General features: G+C 42.6%; 1 protein-coding gene across 3 annotated transcripts in view; it reads left to right on the forward strand.

The window, feature by feature from the left end:
- cad (carbamoyl-phosphate synthetase 2, aspartate transcarbamylase, and dihydroorotase) overlaps positions 1–22621 on the forward strand; it is a gene marked incomplete at its 5' end in the record, with an annotated part of 49245 nt that extends 26624 nt beyond the window's left edge. The window contains 20 exons of one of the 3 annotated variants that reach the window (XM_080023999.1): positions 2144–2248; positions 2535–2780; positions 3583–3664; positions 4240–4406; positions 6947–7111; positions 7510–7641; positions 8654–8855; positions 9400–9590; positions 10750–10890; positions 11124–11219; positions 11752–11887; positions 13523–13567; positions 14162–14349; positions 14730–14804; positions 15025–15237; positions 15847–15972; positions 17147–17302; positions 20958–21059; positions 21160–21254; positions 21455–22621. In XM_080023999.1, the coding sequence (XP_079880125.1) occupies positions 2144–2248; positions 2535–2780; positions 3583–3664; positions 4240–4406; positions 6947–7111; positions 7510–7641; positions 8654–8855; positions 9400–9590; positions 10750–10890; positions 11124–11219; positions 11752–11887; positions 13523–13567; positions 14162–14349; positions 14730–14804; positions 15025–15237; positions 15847–15972; positions 17147–17302; positions 20958–21059; positions 21160–21254; positions 21455–21554 (2763 nt within the window). In that variant the 3' untranslated portion in view covers positions 21555–22621. The remainder of the gene's footprint in view (positions 1–2143; positions 2249–2534; positions 2781–3582; positions 3665–4239; positions 4407–6946; positions 7112–7509; positions 7642–8653; positions 8856–9399; positions 9591–10749; positions 10891–11123; positions 11220–11751; positions 11888–13522; positions 13568–14161; positions 14350–14729; positions 14805–15024; positions 15238–15846; positions 15973–17146; positions 17303–20957; positions 21060–21159; positions 21255–21454) is intronic. The other 2 variants (XM_080024000.1, XM_080024001.1) reach the window with 2 other exon arrangements.
- Between the last annotated feature and the right edge of the window lie 754 nt (positions 22622–23375).

Below are 23375 nucleotides of genomic sequence, written 5' to 3' on the forward strand. Positions count from 1 at the left end.
TATCAAAACAAGACCGGGTAGATTAAAGAAAGCAAAAAGAGTTAAAGGCAGTGCCTCGCCAAAACCTGCCTCGTTGAAGAGGCAGGTTTTGAACAGATTTTTGAAGGTGGTCAGGGATGGAGCATTTTGAATGTCAGTGGGGAGAGAGTTCCAGAGGGTGGGGGCTGCCACACTGAAGGCCCTGTCATCAAAGCTTCGAAGCCTCATGCGGGGGGTGGCGAGCAGACCCGTGTCAGAGGACCGCAGCTTCCGGGACGGGACGTAGGGGTGGAGGAGGTCAGTTAGGTACTGCGGGGCGAGGGCGTGGAGGGATTTCTAGGTTTAAAGTGGGGTTTTGTAGGAAATCCGGGATTTGACAGGAAGCCAGTGGAGATGGATGAGGGTGGGGGTGATGTGCTCCCAGGGCTTGGTGCGGGTGAGAACTCTGACAGCAGAGTTTTGAATATACTGGAGCCTGTCCAGGCCTTTGCTTGGAACCCCGGACAGGACTCCAGTCCAGACGGGAGGAGATGAAAGTGTGGATCAGTGTTTCTACCACGGACTCTGACAGTGATGGGCGGAGTCTGGAGATGTTCTTGAGGTGGAAGAAGGCAGATTTGGTGTGAGTGGAATGAAAGGGATGAATCGAAGATGACGCCTAGGTTGCGTACTTCGGTGGATGGGAAGATGGAGCAGCCATCAACAACCAAGACGAGATCGCCAACCTTCCTGAGCAGTGCCTTGGGAGCCACAACCATGAGTTTGGTTTTGTTATTGTTGAGCAGGTTTGATGACATCCAGACATGGATGTCGTGGAGGCAGTTGAGAAGAGACTGAGGGGGGAGGCGGGAGGATGGTTTTGTGCTGAGGTATAGCTGGGTGTCAAGGGGGAGTATGTAGATGGTGAAGAGGAGGGGCCCAAGCACAGATCCTTGAGGCACGCCTTGGTCAACTGGACCAGAGGAGTCGGAGTCTCCAATAGAGACAAACTGCTTCCTGTCAGTGAGGTAGGATTTGAACCAGGAGAGTGCTGTACCGGAGAGGCCAAGGTAGCCAGATAGACGGTTGAGCTGGATAGTGTGGGAGACTGTGTCAAAGGCAGCTAATGTTATTTAGAAATCAAATGTCCATCAAGGAAGGGAAAAGCTGATAATTAAATTTCAACACATAAATTAGTGATGGAGATTAACATTTTTGGCAAAATCGCCCAGCACTAAAGTATTTGAGAGACAGAGAAAACACATTTATTGGTGGAATGAAATTGTCTGAAATAAAATTAATTGCAAAAAAAAAAAATGTTCCAACAAATCTTAGCAGCATTTAGAGATCCTCATTTAGCAGTTCTGTTCACAGAATAAATATCCTGGTTGGGAGCAGGCCAAAAGTGTCACTGTTCAGCAGTCCAACATAAAACTGATGCTTGAGTTTAGTTCCGCATAAGTTCCGCATTGTAATTATATCGTGACAGTGAAGAAAATACATATTAAATGTATATATTTTAATTACCAAGTCCTAATGTACTGTATGTGTTTATTGCTATCTTCCTCATTGAAATTGCTAGAATGCCTGTTTTCCCAGTCAATTGCGTGTCTGTAATTGAGTAACTAATGAAAAAAGTAATAAACACAATGAAGTCAATATGTTATACTGTATATAAAAATATATATTTTTTTTATATGTAACGTATGTATGTATGTGGATGCAAAGGTACACGGTATATGATCAAACCTTTTGGTACGCCCCCTACGGTTCAATACGCACACGTGAACCGCAGTATTATGGTAACACTGTAGAAGTCCACTGGACACGTTGGCGCAGCGTATGGGCGCGGAGCCGCGTGCAGCAACTGCTGCTTCCTACCAAATCCACTGCTGCGGCCCCACTGGCTACATCGGTCGTACGTTGTCCGTTTTTTTTTTGTTTTTTTTCCCTTTTCAACTGCGTGCAGCTTTTTCATAGAAACACAAGATAAAACTACAGAGAAATGTTTTCGTAAAGAGTGCAATCATCAAAAGAACAGAAGTTTGAAATTGCAAGTTGGTGTATGCTTCGTATCAGTTTATTTTATCGTATTATACGCTGTCACAGGTTATCAACGCCTGATCCTAGCGACCTTGAAGGAATACACCCCTAACTTGTTTTTGGGGGGTTTTTTTGTCTGTAGAATAAGAGTGAATTGCTGCCAACCGTGCAGGCTCTGGAAAGTCTGGGCTACGACCTGTACGCCAGCCTGGGAACTGCAGACTTTTACACTGAGCATGGAGTGAAGGTACTTTTCTTTTGAATTATATGTATGTAGTAAGCTTTATATTTCATCTGTTTCTTTAAGCAAGGTATCTAGAGGCATTTACTCACAAGTGTTGGGGTGGTGGAATGACAAGACAAAGTAAGCAAGAATTACTAGTATTTAAAGCATCTAAAAACTATAAAATGCAGCTGAACGGTAAGCTAGTCGTGATAGCGATAGAAAGTCGATAGATGAAGTAATGGTAGATCATTGAAACCACTCTTTTCTTAAAAGCTAAGGCAAGTCCAATCTGCCCCCCTTCTCTTAGGTGATGGCTGTTGACTGGCCGTTTGAGGAGGAGGACAGTGAGTGTCCCACCAAGGAGAGGCAACGCAGCATCATGGACTACCTGGAGGAGAACCACTTTGACCTGGTCATCAACCTCTCCATGAGGAACAGCGGGGGCCGGAGGCTCTCCTCCTTCGTCACGAAGGGCTACAGGACCCGGCGGATGGCCATCGACTACTCCGTTCCCCTCATCATCGATATCAAGTGTACCAAGCTCTTTGTTCAGGTTGGAATTTACATATCTTAAAATCAATGTGTATCTTTAAAAAAACATTTTTTGCCTTGTAGGGCTTCATAGCCTGACAAATGCATTCTTGAAAACAAAATTTGGCTCCAAATAGATTTTTTTTCTTTTTTAATGCAATCGACACTATCGATGGATTTCCTTCGGGTAGGGAAAGATGTAGAGTTCTATTGTAGTGACCTTTGACATGCTAATTTGTGTCGTCGACTCGCAGCATTGAATGTGTTCAGAAGTAAGTGCAGGATTAATTATTTACAAGTCATGTATTTACACAAAAACATCCAGTTTTTACTAAATGAAGTCCAAAAGCAACCTAAAGAAACGGGTGGACGTGCGTCGCACAGGTTTTCTTTTGGAACGGGAGTTTAAGTCCAGTCCTTTAACTCAGTTGTGTTTATAAAAGGAAAAAAAAAAAGTTGTTTCATACATGTTGGAAGCAGAAGTAAATAAATAGATCTAAAATAAAAAGACAGGCACAGGAGCCGACATGCTCGATTTGGAGGAGAAACGAAAAACGGTACTCCAATTCTCAGAGTTAGATTTACGTTTTTCATTTTACATACAAGTAAGAAACTAAGTAAACACCATGAATCTAAATCTCTCTCTAAGAGATTATATTGTATATTGCTATATATTAGAATCACAAGAGAAGCTTAAATGGGCTTGGAGGTAGTGGATTGTCTGGGTAAGATATGCATATTCATACGGAACGTGTCCTCGGCGCCCAAGCGTAGTGTTCACAGCGGAGCGCAGATCATCAGATAATTGTATTTATTTTTTAAAGGCGCTCCGTCAGATTGGCAGGACCCCACCGGTAAAGACCCAGATTGACAGCATGACGTCCCAGAAGCTGGTCCGTCTGCCTGGTGAGTTACCACAAAAACAGAAAGGTGTCCCTTTCTTCTGCTGAATAGTGTAGACTTTGCTTACAGTCTAGACATTGTTTGGTAGCGGTTCCATTCCACATGGACACTGGTGTGCCCTGACTGCACCACAGCAATATTCCACATAGAGAGAAACTGAACCCAGTTTCTCCGAACCTCAGTTATCCAAAGTTACCGCTGAACTGGAACAGATTCACCTTGCCTGGCATCTGCAAAAAAGACTTGTCTGTCAAACCGTCAATAACAGTGTTTTCTGTGGAATTGTGTGGAGGGGTGGGGGAGTACAAATTGCAGCAGGGCTCTCGGGGCCTTTCCCCTTAAAATTGAGTGCCACAGCAAAACCTTACCAGCAGAAACACTGCACAATATACAGTACAGTGGACAATTATCTGCCCCTCATTTCAGTGCATTTGCAAGATCCCATCTGTTAAAGGTTCCAGAGTGTCCTCAGCGGTCCATGGTGGAGCGGTGATGTTTCAGACTCTCTCTCCATTCCACCCTCATGTTCACAAGGCCTGTTTTGCTGTCTTAATCCGCCTCCCATGCTCACCCTACAGGTCTGATTGATGTGCACGTCCATCTGAGGGAACCCGGTGGCACCCACAAAGAGGACTTCTCGTCGGGCACTGCTGCGGCCCTGGCAGGGGGTGTGACCATGGTGTGCGCCATGCCCAATACTGCCCCTGCTATCATAGACCCCAGCTCTCTGGCCATGGTCCAAAAGGTACAACCAACCGATGCTTTTCATTTTTTTCTCGTGTTTTTTGGGGGGTCTTTTGGTCAAGAAGAATAAATTATTTCTTATTCGTCCACTCCATGTTTCAGGATGGATGTGGTATTAAAGACAATATTTACACATTTTACCAATGTTGATACATGCGTATCATTGATTATTTTACCTTATCAGTCAAACAAATGGATTATTTTCACCAATATTTACAGCATTTAGCTTCCCATTCCACTGTACATTCAGTGTAGTACTACACACTTTAGCCTACAATAATCATCCTACAAGGCAGAGTGTAGGCTTTGTCGGTAGATAAAATAGCCTACGCAGACATGCACTCTCATTTGAAGACAGGACAACATTTTGTAGCTCAAGCTTTGTGGCTTGAAGGTTAACTGCAGATACAAATATAATTGCAAAAGATTAGGGAAGAATTTCTGCATCTCCTGTGGCCCACCTGTCAGTCTCAACCCCGACTTTTAAAAGCACTGGTTTATATCCGGGCGCGGAGCTCCCCCTCTCCGCTCAGAGTTGTCGAGTAACCACTGGTGATCGGGTCTCACTTCCCCGCTCTACATGCCCATGCTGAGACTTTGAGGGACAGGTTCTCAAAATGTTGCCGCTCTGAGCAAACAGAGCAGCACAGCGTATCGCAGGAGCATCGAGGTTCATGAGGAGTTCCTCAAGAATATATCTTGCCTAGATAATCCGCTACCTCGATACCCATTCACGTTTAAAAAAATAAAATAAAAAATATGGGCCTGATTAAAGGTGTTCGGAGGCTGGATGCTTTTGATTTACAAGTAAATTATTTACTTGTAAGCCCATAAGCCCTTCTCCCAGTCTTCAGTAGTCCACTTGCAGTGCTTCATGGCCCAGGCAAGTCTCTTTTTCTTATTTTGCCATCCAAGCAATGGCTTTGTTACTGCCACTCAACCTGTCAAACCTGCAGCTCCAAGTCTTCTCTTCATATTTGAAACTGAGACTTGTTTACTTTGACCAGTGTTAAGCTGAGCTTGAAGCTGTTGTCCTGTGAGCCGCAAGCTGTTGACTCTCAGACAGTTGTCTTCTGATTCTGTTATGGCTTTGGGTCCGCCAGACATCTTCCTGTCAGAGTTTCCTCCAGTTTCCGAGTGCCTTTTGATCTTTGGCTTTCTTTGCAAGTTCTCTAAAACAAAGATCTACACTTAAAAGGGTTATGGTCTGTCTTCCTTTCTTAATTGCCCTTTTCTCGCCATTATGATAGCAATAAACTACTTCTTGCGGTGGAATATCGTCCAGCACTGTTCCAACACTGCTTTTATACAGATAGAGGCTTTGTAAGTAGTCAACAAAAGTTGGGACCCTGTAGGGCAGCCCCCCGAAAGTCGACAAGTGGAATCATCAGTCCAATCTCAATCGGAACCTGTCAGTCGACTGAGATTCTTCAAGGTCGAGCAGTCTTTTTTCCTTTTTTTTTTTTTTTTGTTAGTGTGCATTTACAATAACAGGATAAAACCGATAGAAGGTTAAAAAATGCACAGGGATAACATTTCAATGAGGAATTATAAATAAGGGGAATCATAAATATATTATGTGTAAAGTGTCTGTGTCGGCTGTCCCTGTGCCCCGACCCCGTTCCTCCAAATCAAACAACTTTTTAGTTGTTTTATTTGGAGGAACGGGGGCGGGACTCAGTGGAACGACGCAAGAGTAGGGATGAGTAGGGATGGATATAGCTAAGATTTTAACGGTGCCACTACTATTACCGATGCTGCTTATCGATCCGGTACTTGAACGGCATTCTTATCAGTTATTTTTTTTATTTAAGAGAAAATTTAAAACAAATTAAGAGCAGAGCTAACACTGCTTTATTTTCTGCGTATTACACATTTCCCCCCACCCCCATCGGCAGAAACCAAACAATAGAAAAATCCCCACGCGTAGTTTATATTGATTGTTTTCTTTAATACTAGGTCTTGCTGAGTTGCTCCATGCCCCCCCACGATGAATTGTCAAATATTCACATTGAACAGTTGAATCCGATTCAACTAACAAAATTCTGCGTCGGGTACAACCCTCAACATCGATACAAAATGTTTGCCTCAACTTTCAAACTTAATTTACTTTACTTGCTATTCAACAGCTGGAAGCTAGTAACCCATTACTTGTACCCTGAAAAGGTTTGTTTGTTTTGTTTTGTTTGTTTGTTTGTTTGTTTTCAGAACAATGAAATGGACATTCTTTTTCAGTTTTTTTGTAACCTAACCTTTTTCTTTTTCCTCTGGCAGTTTACTTCTTACCTAAAATCAGGGTGTTCTAAGTGCTATAGTGTATACTGAAGTAGCCTATTCAGAAGCGTTTCAGTTTAGTTTTGGGGTTCACGATCTGAATTATGTCTGAAATGTGATGCCATATACAAAGAGGCCGATTCTCAAATACGGCTTTTTCAATTTACTTTGTGATCAATCATATCTGTGTGCGACTGGTGAAATAAATGACATAGGAGTGGGGATGAGAATTTTTCCTAAATGTGTCTGATTGTCCTGTCAAATCAGCTAGCAAAGGAGGGCTGCCGTTGCGACTACGCCCTGTATGTGGGCGCTGCCTCCGACAACGCGGCCGTCCTGCCATCCATCGCCAGCCAAACGGCCGGTCTCAAGATGTACCTCAACGACACCTACTCAACCCTCAAGATGGACAACGTCTCTCTCTGGATGGAGGTAGGCTGGGAAACGGGGCTTTGGAGCTGGCCTAATCAGAGTCCAGGTAGAAAGATGATGGGTTATTTTATTTTGAAAAAATAATCTTCAAACTGTAGGGAAACACCATTTACTGGTCCGATACAGGTTACTTTTACCTACTTACTTTTAATTGATTAGAACAAATATCATAGATCACTAATTGCTGCCTAGTTACTGTTGCTAATTCTCATGATTGTATACCAAAATAATGTCATTTAGAACTATCTAAATATTTTATCATTTGTTAAACAAAATGCCAACTGTCCAAATGTATTGGTTGGTCTGCAGACAATGGAGCAGTGCCGGTTGCAGTGATTTTGAAATTAAGCGTGTGCGTGTGCGTGTGCGTGTGCGCGTGCGCGCGTGTGTGTGTGTAGCACTTTGAAAAGTGGCCCAAGCAGATGCCCATCGTAGCCCATGCGGAGAAGCAGACGGTGGCCGCCATCCTGATGGTGGCGCAGCTCTACCAGCGTCCTGTCCACATCTGCCACGTGGCTAAGAAAGAGGAGGTGAGATTCACTGTAAAATGAAAATCGGATAAAAAGCTACTTGTCGGTGAAAGCGAGCAAAACAAACAAGATGTTGGGATAATGGGAATATTGCTCTTGATAAATATAGGATGGGGGACGTCATAATAGTGCTCAGCGACGAGACAAAAGCTATTATCATAATACATTTTTCATTTTGAGTGATATGGATTTTCACAATATCTAGTCCGATAATTCTGCCCTAGTGTTGATACGAATATCCTGATAATGACGGAAGCCTGAATTCAGAGGGTTAATTTATAGTTTCAACTTAAGATTTTATTATAATAAAAAAAGATTCTCTGTGGAAAGAATTTCTTTACTTGGAAACTTGAAATATTGATGTCAAAATAGTCTAAATGAGTGAGCCTCTGTAGGCTAGTGCTTATGACAGTTGAGGAATCGCAGCTGTTTGGTGGCTAGAAATGGAAAAGGGTGATTGAAAACATCACTTGTGTTTCCAGTCCTGGTCGGCACAAGCCGTGGGCATGTTTTGCAGAAAAGCTTTATGAGGGCGGCATCACTTTCACAATATCCAAACCAGTGCTGTATAATTGATAGCGAATTACCCTTTAAAAATTATTTTTTATTATTTTTTTTAATCAACAATTTTCTCATCCATGGAGGATAAGATGAGCTCGCTGTCAGTGCCTCGTGGGCCACTTTGAACCAGAAGATCAAACCAACTTGTTATGTAGATGTGTACTTCAGCACCTACAGCCTGAAACTGCAGCCTGATTTGCTGTTGTTTTCCAGAAACAAATTTCTGCTTTCTGATTGACCGTTAGTATTTTGTGTTGCTGCGTAGCTTAGGAAAGACTCGGGTAAGAGTACATACTGAATAAGATCTCCCAAATGTCATCATCAACATACCTTTGTTATTGCCCAGACCTATGTCATAATAATCAATCAATTAAAAGTAATGGAAAAATGTGTGCACTGAGTAGTAAACACGCCCCATTGTTTTGCATGGATCCTTATTTTCCCGTATTAGATTCTGATCATCCGGGCTGCCAAGCAGAAGGGAATCCAGGTGACATGCGAGGTGGCACCCCATCACCTCTTCCTGTGCGAGGACAATGTGAAAGACATCGGCCACGGGCGTGCGCGTGTGTGCCCCATGCTGGGGACCCGCGAAGACATGGAGGCCCTCTGGGAAAACTTGGACATAATCGACTGCTTCGCCACAGACCATGGTCAGTAGGCCTGACGTGCTGCCATGCAAATAAGGACAAAATAATCTAAATGGCTTCGTGTCTAAAAGAAAAAAACTCCCTATAATTCTAACTTGCTATTCATCGAAAGTTGTACTTTGTTGGATGTGGTATTTTGGTGTTCACTGGACTATGGTGGATGGATTATAACACAGAGAGTCAAACATGTAATGATTCTCAATTCCGTGTTGGTTTTCCATCAAATTGGCGTCGCGTTCCACACAATGAAAGTTACAACTAGTTGAAAGGACACATCACAGAATGAGTCGTGTTTTTGATTTGTTAAAGACCACATGCTTTTTTTTTTTTTTTTTCCTCTCTCAAAGGAAATAATAGTGACAGTGAAGCCGAGTGAAATACTTGACCCTGTCATGTTAAGGAAAAACTGGAGGGAACCTGGAAAAGCCAATACATGGGGAACACTGCATATATCCTTGCTTCATTTAAAGATGAGGAATTGTACATTTTGTAACAACCGTAAAATGTTTCATATTTTTAAATGTATTTATTTATTTATTTTCCCCAGCTCCTCATTCAGTGGAGGAAAAGAGTGGGGAGAAGCCCCCGCCAGGCTACCCGGGCCTGGAGACGATGCTGCCCCTGCTGCTGACTGCCGTCAGCGATGGACGCCTCACTCTGGACGACATCGTGCGACGCCTCTGCGACAACCCACGCAGGATCTTCTCCCTGCCCGCCCAAGAAAATACCTATGTAGAGGTGCGTGGACACGAGGGAGCGCCATGTATAAATGGCTTGAGGGGAAACGTTTTCAACTTTTTTTAAAACATATATAATTCCGGCAAATTATTAAAACGCAGCCAAACATGAAGAAATATTTGTGATCTTATTCCAGTCGGAAGTTTAAGGGCCACTATTGAGTTTAGCTAGCTGTTATATTGGATATTGCTAATCTACCTACTACATAGAAATAACTCAAGCTAGCTCGACCCTTCAGTGATGGCTAAGCTCACTGTAATGTTCAAGTTAGCGATGGCTTGAGGTATACCTCGGTTGTTTGTAAGCAAACTTCAATGTTTGTGATAACATTAGCTAGTTGTAGTTGCCAATGTTATTCAGTCCTGACGATAGGGGCTCACGGCTCTCCGTGCGCCCCTATCGTTGCGCTTCATTCCTCCAATTAAAAAACCTTAAAACAGTGTGGGGACGGGGCATGGAGGAATTGGAATTTTAACGGTGCTACTACTATTACGGAGGCTGCTTATCGATCCAGTACGTTAACGGTACTCTTATTGGGTCCTTTATTTTTTTAAGAGAAGAACTAAAACTGGTTAAGAGCAGAATTAACACAGCTTTATTTTCTGCGTATTACTCATGGAGAGGGGGCGATCGGGGCACACTCGCGCCCTCGTCTCCTAGTGCCTGTGTGAGAAGCAGGCGGAGGGGGCCGGCCCTGCCCCCCCAGTACATATCTCTATTTCAGTGATCGGGAGAGAGAGGAGAGATGTTGGCTTACAACATCAAAGAAAATAGAAAATACGTTTTCCTAATCTGTCCAAATCCGTTAACAGTGCCAGTAACGGCGGAGCATATCAATACTACGATCTTGAATAATTTAAAGCCGCTACCCGAATAGTCGAATATTCGCATTGAACCGCCAAATCCGATTGAATGACAAAATTCTGAGTGGGCTACAGCACTACAAATCAGTATGTTGTTTAAAGATCACTTGTTATGATGTGCTTTTCATTAATTGATGCTGATTATATATTTTTAATTAACCTTTTATTTTATATTGTATTTTATTTTTTTGCTACAAAGAATTTTATTTAATTTTTTGGAGTTCAGAATATTTTCTTTTGATCAGCCTAAATTGTTGCTGAATGCTGATACTGTACTGCTTGACGTACCCTACCAGGTGGACCTGGAGCAGGAGTGGACCATCCCCCAGGCCATGCAGTTCACCAAGTCCAAGTGGACACCTTTCCAGGGGATGGACGTGAGGGGTAAGGTGCGCCGTGTGGTGCTCCGAGGGGAGGTGGCCTACATCGACGGCCAGGTAAGTGCACCTGTACACTCTTGGACTGTGTGTTCGGATAAAAGTATGCTCCAACGCCCATGATGTACATAGATATGTAGATGTGCAACTTCATACAGGTCTCAGAGAAAGTAAATGTGGAAAGCGGGTGGGCAATGCTATGCTTACAGGGAATGAGTGGTAACAATTGAAATATAGGGATTTTCTGTTGCAGCAATTTAATCAAAATGACCAAATCTGTTTTTCCCTCACAGGTGTTGGTGCCTCCAGGTTATGGAGAGGATGTGAAGACTTGGCCCAGCGTGGCAAGCGCCGCGCTGTCTCCTGAACCCACCAAAGACACCCCACTGGTACTGGCAGATACAAATACTAAGTGTCTGAGATGATAAAAGCTGTGATTTTCCTCGTAGATTTTTAATGCAGATGTGTTCATCATAACTGAGTTATTGGTTCTTGATTGCTTTTGGAAGACACTATACTATTATATCCATATGCCTAAAATATTTGATATGTGAAAAAATAATGTAATTGTGAGCGTCCTAAAGCCCTATTTACACTTCGAGATCCTCTGTATTGTTGGACACAGTAATCTCTGGATCGCCAGGAAGTTTTTTTTCCATGTGGTTTCAAACTCTTGACAAGAAATTCATGATATCCGTTCAATTGTTGTCGTCTGCTGGATTCAGTGTAAAAGCGGATTAAAATATGTTTGGTTTAAGTCTAACAATGCCCTTTGCTGGCTGTCCGCTGCTGATTGATTTGTCACTCAACAGCTGTGTAGCTAAATCTGTAGCATGGCTTTAACCCTCAAATTCTCGCCATTTTATATTCTTGATATATCTTATATTTTGCCAATTGTGTGTGTTTTCCTGTCTGCGTCAGACCCCCGAGCGCCCCCGTCCAACACCTCCCCGTGAGGGCATCATCCGCAACCGCGCCCCCAGCCCTCGGCGCTCAGAAGGCCGCTACATGCTGCCCCCCCGTGTGCACCGCTCGTCTGACCCCGGCTTTCCCGCAGGTACTATGTTACCCACAATGCCTTGGACTCCAGTGCTGGGTTTTTAGTTTTCCCCTAGTTGGTTGGTAAGAAATACTTGATCAACATGTTTTTTTTTTGTTTTTTTTTTTGGGGGGGGGGGGGGGGGGGGGGTTACTGTGTTTTTGTCCTGGGTTTCTTACTGAGTAATGAAAATCTATTTTCTGACAAAATCCGTTCTGTAACTCTTGACCAATTTTGTTGACATCCATTCTCTGTGACTCAATGAATTTGGTAGTTATTGTACTGTACCTGCAGGTATAAGGAGACTACACAGACAATGGAGTTCGATTGACAATGGTAACCGCTCTGTCACCGTGCAACCTGTGCCTACGCTCGCCCTCAAATTAAATAAACGACTGCGATCACATCTCAACAGTCTGAAGTCTCCCTTTGCTGTATTCACAAATGATTTTTTTTTAATAATGAGCACCAAGGAATTTCGGTCTGTTTGGATAACACAGCCACATTGATCTAAACTGTGTCTTATTGTGTAAAACACTAAATGGGACGGATCCACTTCAAACTATTGAGATGCGTCTCCAGTCAATCAAGCAATTATGGCACGGGCCGAAGAAAATCTGTTTGCAGAGATGTGCGCTTGGAATCATTCAGTTTGATCAGCTTGCCATGCAGCATGCGTGACTCATCATGGCACATCAACCACGCCCTTAAGGAGCCCATTAGCTGATTAAACCCTCCTGTCTTAATCTATATGTTTCCATTCTGCCCCGGGCTGGACCGACCTCCCCCCGCCCCCTTCTCTCATAACGGCTGGTCATTCTCAGGCTTCTCTAAGCAGTTCCTGGACTGTTTTTATTTTTATTTTTTCTTGTTTTTACAGATGCCTACAAATGCATATCTGCTTCTTTGGTCTCATGAGCTTGCATTGCCACTATTGGCAACCAATAAAATGCGTAGCCTCACTGAACAAAGTAAGATTTTTGCCCCAAAAACTAGCCGTTGGATGCAAAACTTTCCTGTCATCTCCAATTTATAACAAGAGCAAAGTTACACGCTGTCTGGCAGTTTACTGATATATAATAATTATTTAATGTAATAATTGAGTTACAGGGTGGCTATTTCTACAAGTATTCACACAAGATAGCTTTTTTTTATTTGCATCTAAAACACAATTTGAATGATCTACCCTTGACTCTAGACTACATTTCTCATGGTTTTTACGAGCCAAACGGTTTGCTCCTCTGGACTGCATTGAAGCTTGATAAAACAGCACAATTCTAACTGCATTAATTGTGCTGCGGTGGATGCAAATGTCTGTTCATCTCCAGTTCATACAAAACGGGGCTATTGGTTACAGAAAAACAAACTCTGTTCAAGTAATGACTTGTTGCTGTTTTTTGATTGTTAATGTAGTGTAAATTGTGGGGGGGGGAATAACCTGGGCAGACTAGGTTGTTTTAGACAAATTGATGATTTTGCTAATCTTAAACTTTATTAGCACCAGTCCAGCTAATACCTTGGGTTCAGACGCAATCAAGTGGTGCTTTTGCGGCAACACTTTGCTTAACTCTGCAGTAATTGACAAAATACGTTCAGTTGTACAGTGTTCTAACCCACTGTGCTCTTTGCTTTGTGTCTAAACCCCTTGCGCAGCAGAAGAGGCTAAGGAGAGAGCTTTGAGAGCAGCAATCGATGAAGGTTTGCTGATGCTTTGCCGCGTGACAGCGCTTATGCTTCAGCTGTAAACCCCTTTCTCTCCCTGTGTAACCCAAACAGCAACACAGCTCATCGTGCTTAATGTAGAGTACTGGCAAGAACCATTTGCATGGCGACAGAATTAGCCCACTGCCAAATTTATGTAATTTAATTATAATACAAAAATAAATAATCTCCATTGAGATATTTCATATGCTGTGCTGGGCTTAGTCTGTTTCTGTGGAACTGGTACTCTGACTGTTGAGCAAACAGCTTTGCATTGGAAGGCACCGTAGAGTGCTGACGTGCTGCATTCGTCACTTTGTTTAAGCATGCCTAGAACCTTTTGATAATGTGTTTTACTTTTTATTTATTTTTTTCAAAATGTAAAAATTGATATACAGTGTATATATTATGTTACTAATATTTCTGTTTTGCTTCAGGATGCTTTGCAATATTTTTGTCATCAATTTTCTTCCAAATTTCAGAATCACAGGAATGTGCATTTTAAGTGATATTGAAAAGGTGGCTTACTTCTGAAAACTGCCTTTCCTCTTTTTAACCACGCACTGGTTCACGTCCTCTCCTCTTCCTCAGAGCTGGTCGCCCCCGCAGCGCCGGGCAGTGGTGACCCTTACAGCCACCCCCCGCCCCTGTCCAGGCTCCTCTCCCCCCAGTCCGTGCCAGGACAGTCTGTGGCCACGGTACACTTCCAGACCTCCCCCTTGCTGCACGCACTGGTGGGCCAACACATCCTGTCTGTCAGGCAGTTCAGCAAGGAGCAGGTACTCGGGAAGCTTAATACTTTAGAAGGCAAAATATCGCTTTACACACACACACTTAATGCTTTTTACACCTGTTTGACTGCCTACGCCTTTTTTCTGTTTTGAGCTTTATTGGATGATGGTGGAATCGTTTATTTCTTTGATAGTTTGACATCTTTGTCTCTATTATACGGTATCACAAATTGACTTTTGTTCATGGTTGCCCACACAAAGTGTACAGTAAAACTCCTGTACATTGTTTTTCCAGCCTTTTTCTCCCCTGACAAAGCCCAGTCCAGCTTCACCCAGCTCTGTCCATCTCCATGGACGGCAATAACAATTCTTCTGTTAATACTTTAAAACCTGCACATAAAGGGTTAACATAATACTTGCGTTTTCAGATCTCCCATCTTTTCAACGTCGCCCACACTCTGCGTCTGATGGTGCAGAAGGAACGAAGCCTGGACATACTGAAGGTGCGTCTTTTTCTGTGTGTGTTGTGTGTGTCATACTTGCCAAACTTAAGGCCTCAGAAATATGGTAGGTTTTGCAAACCCAAGTGGATGTATGGCAGTCAGAATTCAGAATTTCATAGAGTTCCAGTGACTGAAGTGAATGTCAAGGCCGACAGCCAATTCATGTTGTTTAAAAGTTATTACTAGAAAGTCAGCATTTAACACGCCCCACCCCTCCCAGGGCAAGGTGATGGCGTGTATGTTCTACGAGGTTAGCACGCGCACCAGCAGCTCTTTTGCTGCAGCCATGCAGCGTCTGGGAGGTTCGGTGGTGCACTTCAGCGAGGCCACGTCCTCCTCGCAGAAGGGCGAGTCCCTGGCTGACTCAGTGCAGACCATGAGCTGCTATGCTGACGTCCTGGTGCTCAGGCACCCCAAGCCCGGCGCCGTAGAGGTGAGTTGAGTCAGGCTGTTTTATTTTCCCGGTCAGAAAAGCTGTCGGAACGCACTGTCGAGAAGCAGCATCTTGCTGCTTCTCGACAGTGCGTTCCGACAGCTTTTCAAAGTTTCACAATCCCTAATAAAATATTTCTTGAAGAATCTCAAATTATGTTGAATGAGCTATTGAACCTTGTCATGCTGTTTGTCATTAGTTTGTTGTCTTAAGAGGATATTGATTTACACAATCCATTTCTGTCCATGAGAGGTATCTCATATGCAGCTGTGAATTAGAAGAGTGCATAATTAAGTCATCTTTGTTTATAATCTGTTTGATATGGTGATTGGTGTCATATTTTTATGTTGGGGAAACTCTTCCAAAACTATTTTAGCGCCGTATTGGCGTGATATCCAATACCAGCACGTGTATCAACACATTCCTAATTTGAAATGTTACCAGAACCAGCCGTATCGCGGGTGAACGCAAAATTCTCCCACACAACCACAACAACATAATGGTGTTCATTTTGTTCATTTAAAAGACGAATTACAGTTTGAACAGTAGCTTTCAATTTCTTTCCCGGCCATTATTCCACTTTATCCACCCCCACTTGCGGGCATGCAGACTGCGTCACGTCACTGCCGCAAGCCCGTGATCAACGCGGGGGACGGCGTTGGGGAGCACCCGACCCAGGCCCTCCTGGACGTCTTCACCATCAGGGAGGAGCTGGGGACAGTCAATGGCATGACGGTGAGAGCATGCAGACCTGTCTGGTTCCTATATTCAAAGCTGCAGTAAGTAAGATAAAAGTAATTTGTAAAACTCAGTGTCGAGCTTATTTTAGTTCATATACAAAAAACAATAATAATAAAGTCTGAATGGTTGTCATGCTTTGACAGTCACCCAACAGACTAATAATGTTATTGGTGCACCAGAGGGCAGTGTCTCATTTGCCAATGCAGAGAGTACTAGTGTTGTGAGAAAATATCGATATGCTTAAGTATCACAATATTATCTGTATATGTTCTCAAAAACATTATCCATTTTCAATTAATAGTTTACATGCAAAGATTCATGGCAGTAGTTAATATTTTTTTTGTTGTATTTAAACCCCCCGACCAATCAAATGAGATATCAAGTTCGACGTATAGCCAGAAACATACCCCATCACTACTGAACAATGTCGGCACGCTGCTTTCGTCTTATCCACTTGTCTTTGGTTTCCCGGTGAAATACAACAACAGACAAAGTATTCCCAACAGGAGACCTTCATGATAAGGGAGGGTCTTTAAGCTCTGGCTTCTCGTTTGTATTGGCCAAGACGTTCGCTAGCCAGAGGCTTGGCTGGGCTGTGTGTTTAGTGAACTCAAAGTGCGAGGCAGAGAGTGAACAAATTTCAGGTCTGCCACTTTATTTGTTTTGTGTGGACTAACTCAAATTTAAAGTATGTTCCGCATGCAAAAGAAGTCTACTTTGCATTTGGTACACGTCTGCACCGTACTGAAAGTCGTGTACCGAAACAGTCTAGTACGAATACGTTTATCATTACACACCTACAAGCTATGTTTTTATTTTTTTTAATTTTCTTACTTTGTTTCTTTCTTTGTTTACATAAGAATCTGCAAGCACTTGTTTTTGTTTTTTTTTGTTGTTGTTTTTTTACTGACATTGGCAAATTTAATAATAATGTAATATCTCCTTGCTTACAATATTGCAATATATTGAATTATCACTATTCTCGGCAATACACAGCCCTAGCGAGCACAGTCCTTCCCCACCTGCAGTTACATGCCGTTGTGTAGTTCCAGACTTTCGAAGTCGGTGTGTAAGATCCTCTCTAAGTTATGGTTTCCCAGAACCCCATCTCGCTCAAGCTTTATGGAAGCGTGTCTTGCCGTTAAATCTACCTACCACTGTCTCCCAGATTACGATGGTGGGTGACCTGAAACACGGCCGCACGGTCCACTCCCTGGCCAAGCTGCTCACCCAGTACCGCATCACCCTACGCTACGTGGCCCCCAGGAACCTCCACATGCCCGCTAAAATCATCGACTATGTAGCCTCCAAGGGCATCAAGCAGGTGGGTGGGGAAAAAAATTGTTTCTGAGGTTTTTGTTTTTGTCACACCTACAATTTAATATTCTTTACGCCATTATCTGTATGTACACATAATACATAAAATATTACAACAGATAATTATGTATTCAATATTTTTATTGAAATGATAAACTACAAATGGTGTCACTTAAAAATTGGATTCACATTCATGTATGCTCGGTCTGTCACTCATGACAAGTGGAGATAGCGATGGTAACAACTAGATATTTGCACAGCTATTTGTTTTTCCTTTTTTATCAACTAACTTTTTAATTCAGGGGTTGGTTAGCCTTTTAGCTTTCTCCTATTTAATTCTGATTGTTGCTAAAAAAAAATAATAATAATAATAAAAAACAGTACATCACCGCTGATAATAACTGATTAGGGGGGATGTTGCTCAGGCATCTATCAAGTATTTTTAGAGCTTATTGTGCGTAATCACCGGGTGTCATGACATTTCACTGCATATGTATGACCGTATATATGTATGTGATAAATAATCTCTTGAACCTGAAATGGCAACTACCAGGTAAATTGTTTCTATGAATTTAAAATGTTGAACTTATGCAGAACATGGTTTGGAACAGAAAATTTAAAAAAAGGAAAAAATACCTTCTTTACAGGCAAAAACTTAGGTGTTTCAGACTAGCTTTTTCCACTAATAATACTGATTTTCCCTACTGAAAATTTTAGGAGCACCAGCACAAAATTTAGGAACACAACGGAAATCGACATGCAACACAACACATTCATGTTCTTTCCATTTTAACTGTATTAAGCCTGGTTTATAGTTGTCGCAGCTGTAGTGTCGTTTAGTGCATGCGCCATAAATGTCGTCATGGCGGTATTTGTAACAGCGGCGCAGCCTCTTGCCGCATTTTTTTGGAACTCCAAGCTGTGCACTTCAGGTAATTCAAGATGGACGTGTCCGAAAGGAAGGTTGTGCAAGGACGTTCCGCGGGTACAATCTGTACCATCCGTCCATGTGTGACCAGAAAATTAATTTGCACATTTGTCTCCATCTCAGATGGTACCCACAATCGGCACGCCAGAACAGTGTGTCTATTTCAAGAAGAGGTTTATTTGTCACCTACATATATGCAGCGAAATATCTTGGCAACACACCCAGAGATTATGCACAATAGTTACCTAACCAAACATAATAGCTAACATAATTCCTACCTAGCTAACTAACTGATTCCTAAAACGTATAGCGGTTAGTGACTAGAATAATAAAAATAAAATAAGACTCAAAAAGATGATACAAGGTGGGGGTACAAAATAGAAGGGAATAGAGTTATGTATATGGGATAGGCTATTTGTATATACAGATATGTGCAGTAAAGTGCATGTGAATAAAGTGAGTATGGTGATATAAAGTACAGTATACAACAGTACGACACGGCAATACAGTATCACAGAACAGAAATACAGTGGTACTTTGACTTACGAGTTTAATTAATTCCGTGACAGAGCTCGTAATTCAATCTGCTTGAATAGCAAATCAATTTTCCCCATTGAAATTAATTGAAATGCCATTAATCCGTTCCAGCCCCCAAAAAAAACACCTCAATTTTTTTCTATTACATTTTTTAAAATAAGAAAAATGTATTTATAAATAACAAATATTGTATAAAAACTCGCTGTCACGCTATCTCCTGCGAGCTGCTTCTCCATCAACCACACCAACAGCAGATTCTCCATCTTTTCATGGACAGCTGTCCGCAGCTTAGACATTATTTTAACGCCCTTGGCTGGCGTAATACCTTTTATCATCTGCTTCAGTATGGTACATATCGTAGAAGTACTATGCTCATACTGCCTCGCCAATTCCATCCCACGCACACCTCATGTTTTTCTATGATTTTGCACTTTAAATCAATGGACATCATCTGCTTCGTCTTCTCAGCACTTACTTTTTTCGGACCCATGGTTCGGGGGGAAAAAAATTGGAAAATAATTGCACAAAACGCGAGCAGAAAACACAAACACTTCCGCGCTCAGGTAACCATGTGAAGTGAAGGAGTGAGACGCGGGATGCTGGCCGCATTCGCTCGCCACGCCGCCTAGCAGCGGCGCACCTCAAGCTCGCTCCTCGTAACTCACATTTTTGCTCGCAAATCATTACAAAAAATAGACTGAACGACGGCTCGTAACTCGGAAAACTCGTATATTAGTGCGTTCGTAACTCAAGGTACCACTGTACAGCGCAGTATGCAGTAACCCAGAACAGTGATACAGTAACTTGCAGTACAATATGCTACATGCAGCACAGTAAGGCAGTGGGGCCTGTGTGAGTGTGTCAGTGCTTTTTGTGAGGACCCCTGGTGAGTTCAGCATTGACAATTTTAGATGTAGGTTATTTTGTTTAACGTCTCCCTATGGAATGAAACAAGCGCTCTATGTAATGGGGTCACTTTCCGTGACCAAACAAACAAAACAAAAAAAACAACACTTGACATATCTTTAAGTCGCGCCGGTGCTCCTAGTTATAACATTTTGTAGCACTGTCTCCAAATATGGTTGCAAAATGTGACTAAATTAAAAACACAGGGCTCCTTACTGCGACCATTCAGAGCGTAAAAAATTCAATATTTTATTATTCCTCAACCAGTGACATCACAGGGTCGAGTTGTCGCCTCTGCCACAGCGCAGTAGCAGGGTGGTACTCAATCGGCAGGTCAATAAATCAATCGTTTCTAGCTATTTAGGATGGTGAACTTCTGTGTTTGTGCAGGTTGCACACACCTTACATTCACCGGTCACAGAGTTCAGTTTTCCCCTCCGGAAAAGTGTTGGGGTTAGCTGTTTTTTGTGCGTGGGTGTGATTGTTTTAAAAACTATATATGTAGCAACGGAGAGATGTATCTGACGCGGCAGGTTTTTTTTCTTCTTTTTTTGTCCATTTTTTTGTTTTTAAGTAGGAAACTGAAAAAAACAAATCTAAAATAAAAACACCCTTTTTCTGGAGAGATGCACCAGTACCGTGACGTGGCTGTCCACCTCAGTCTATGGCACTTTTCCACCGCATGGAACTGGCTTGATATTTAGATATTGTGAAAATATTGCATATGGTGGGAAATATCGGCCCAATTCTAGCAGATAGTACCCTCTTGTGATGCTGCATGAAACTGCTGTGATGTCCTCTTAAACCCGACACACGCTGGAACAATGAAGGCTGTCGACGGGATGGTGTTCTTACGCCATCGTACCACGATACACAACAGCCTGGAGGAAACTAAACGCCCCTCCAATTCTTAGTTATGTTTGTGTTTTCCATACAAGGAGGAAAATAAGGAAACTAAATAAATCTAAATCTCCAATCACATTATGTTAGATATTATCCTTACTTTAATATTAAATTATCAAATTGACCAGATTTAATAATAAATGAACGTACAAACTTAAGCAAATAAACGTGAGATAAAGACTAAAAATGGCTATTAAGATAATCTACTGATTGTGTAAACCTAGAATTACCAAAAACAATTAAATGAGCCTAGAAATGGGCAAAAAGCAAGAATAACTGCCAAAATAAAATAGTCTATAATTAACTCTGGCCACTGGAAGGAGAGTTAACTTCTTTAAATCTGTAATTATGTGAAACCAACATTTGTTTGCGCCCCGCTTTCATGCAGGAGGAGTTTGACAGCATCGAGGAAGCGCTGCCTGACACCGACGTCCTCTACATGACCCGCATCCAGAAGGAGCGCTTCGCCTCTGAGGAGGAGTACAAGGCCGTAAGCGCAACGCTCACCTCAACACGTGTGAACTACGTCCAGACCAGTTGTAACCATGACACATGCATACCTCTGATTCTGAATTGGTTCCTTCTCTTAGTGCTTTGGTCAGTTCATTCTCACCCCACACATCATGACCGCAGCCAAAAGGAAGATGGTGGTCATGCACCCCCTCCCTCGAGTCAACGAAATAAGGTAAGGCTCAGTTTGCCTAAGACTCAAATGAACGCACAAAGTTGCGTAGTTAATACCTCAGTAGCTTTAGGTGTAAGCAGCGTATCGAAATGATTTGGACGAACAGGTTTTCTCCTTCATTTCTTCCATCACATTTTCAGATCAATTGCATCAGCCTCAACACTCTGACATTGACATTTTGTGTACTTCTTTCCCACCAGTGTGGAGGTGGACACGGACCCACGAGCTGCGTACTTCCGCCAAGCTGAGAACGGAATGTACATCAGAATGGCTCTACTGGCGACGGTCCTGGGGAGATAACAGTGACGATGTCGGAGTGGGAGAATACCCATCTTAACAAGTTTTCCAAAAAGTGTGTGTGTGTGTGTGTGTGTGTGTGTGTGTGTGTGTGTGTGTGTGTGTGTGTGTGTGTGTGTGTGTGTGTGTGTGTGTGTGTGTGTGTGTGTGTGTGTGTGTGTGTGTGTGTGTGTGTGTGTGTGTGTGTGTGTGTGTGTGTGTTAGTTACATTCCCAGTGTTTGCTCATAGAGGCCGGTGATCTGTGCCAAGACCTCATTTGCAAATGAAAGCGATGACTCTGCAATGACCCACAGTGAGAACAATTAGTGTTGACAATTATCAATGCATACTATATATCAAACCCCGCTATTTCTTATTTTACTGGATTTAAAATGAGATTAGTCAAATTACTTTCTCTTGTTTCATTTTGTTGCCGTCTGCGAACCTTTATTTTCCTCAGCAACAAAGTGACTCCTGTGCTTAAGAGCGACCAAGTAACGTTTGCGAAATGAAGAAAAGTAAAGACTCTTGGTGAACCAACACACGCCTATTTATTAATTCTGTCTTCCGTAGCCACCTGTTGTCGTGTAGAGTGTCCGTCGATGGAACTTGAGGATAATGATGAACCACGCCCTGGATGGTGAGATGTTGGATGTACCGTGTGTGTTGTCCAGGAAGTGAACTGGCGAGTTTGTGAAACTGTGGGACCTGGGAGAAAAACTTTAAATGCGGATGCTTCACAGATTGTCTCAACCGAGAAAGCTTAATGTTGTGTATTATTACGAGAGCGTTGCCAGTTGTCCAGTCTGTCTAGTCGACTTTTCTTCTGGGACGTGTGTTTGGTTTGGTGGATTAGTTCCAATTACAGTTATCATTTTTAGGCTTTATTTTACATGTCCGACTTAATCAGAAACGCATCACCTATGTGCATGTCACAGTGCTATTCTTTCTGTCACATGTCGCTCACTTTTGGGTTTTGTTTTTGAGGGAGAGAATGATTTCTTTAATACAAGTTGCCATTTCCGTTAATTTCTTTTCTTTTCTTTTCTTTGTATCACACCATCATACCTTCATCCAAAAAGGGAATATCTGTCAGTACTGTTGAAATCCATTGTTTTGTGGAGAAATGAATAAAGAATCGCCTCTTCCTCATGGTGCATTATTATGGAGAACTGTACGACTATTAAGTGGTGACATTTATCCAATCGAAACCTCGTGGGGGCTTTAAAAATGATAGTGTATGAATATTAAAGCGAATATGACACGTTGGTATGTTAAGGACACCGGAGCGACACTGAGTGGAGGATTGCCAGGTATTAAGAAAAACACTCCCAAAACCGCTCCCAATCCTGCCTAAAGCCCCTAAAGGTAGACCTGTGTTTATTGGCTTATTGGGGAAATTTGAATTAAAATTCTAGCGTATACAGCGGACATTATATGACGTTATAACATTGAAGCGTTTCGTTTGTTCAAGACGCCGGATCGGGGCTCGTCAGGGTCGTATGCTGCGTTCAAACGCAAATCGGTTCTCCGGGTTGTAAGTCCCCAATACCGAGTTCAGTGCGTGCCATCGCCGTTTGGCAAGGTGAGTCATGTCGGCTACAAAACCTACTCTGACATGAAATCAAATGTAATCACGGTCGGGGTTGAACGCGTTTATGCATGTTATCGGTGTGTGTGTGTGTGTGTGGGGGGGGGGGGGGGGGCAATGTCAACGGAACTTTGTTCACCGATAACGGCGTGTGCCGACGTGACGTTGTGACGTCAGGTTTGTTTATCCCGGCAAACTCGGGCCGGACCGACGGACCCCCCCCCCAAAAAAAAACAAACCACAGACGAAACCG

Source organism: Zeus faber (genome assembly GCF_960531495.2).
Source record: "Zeus faber genome assembly, chromosome: 2".
NCBI classification, from domain to species: domain Eukaryota; kingdom Metazoa; phylum Chordata; class Actinopteri; order Zeiformes; family Zeidae; genus Zeus; species Zeus faber.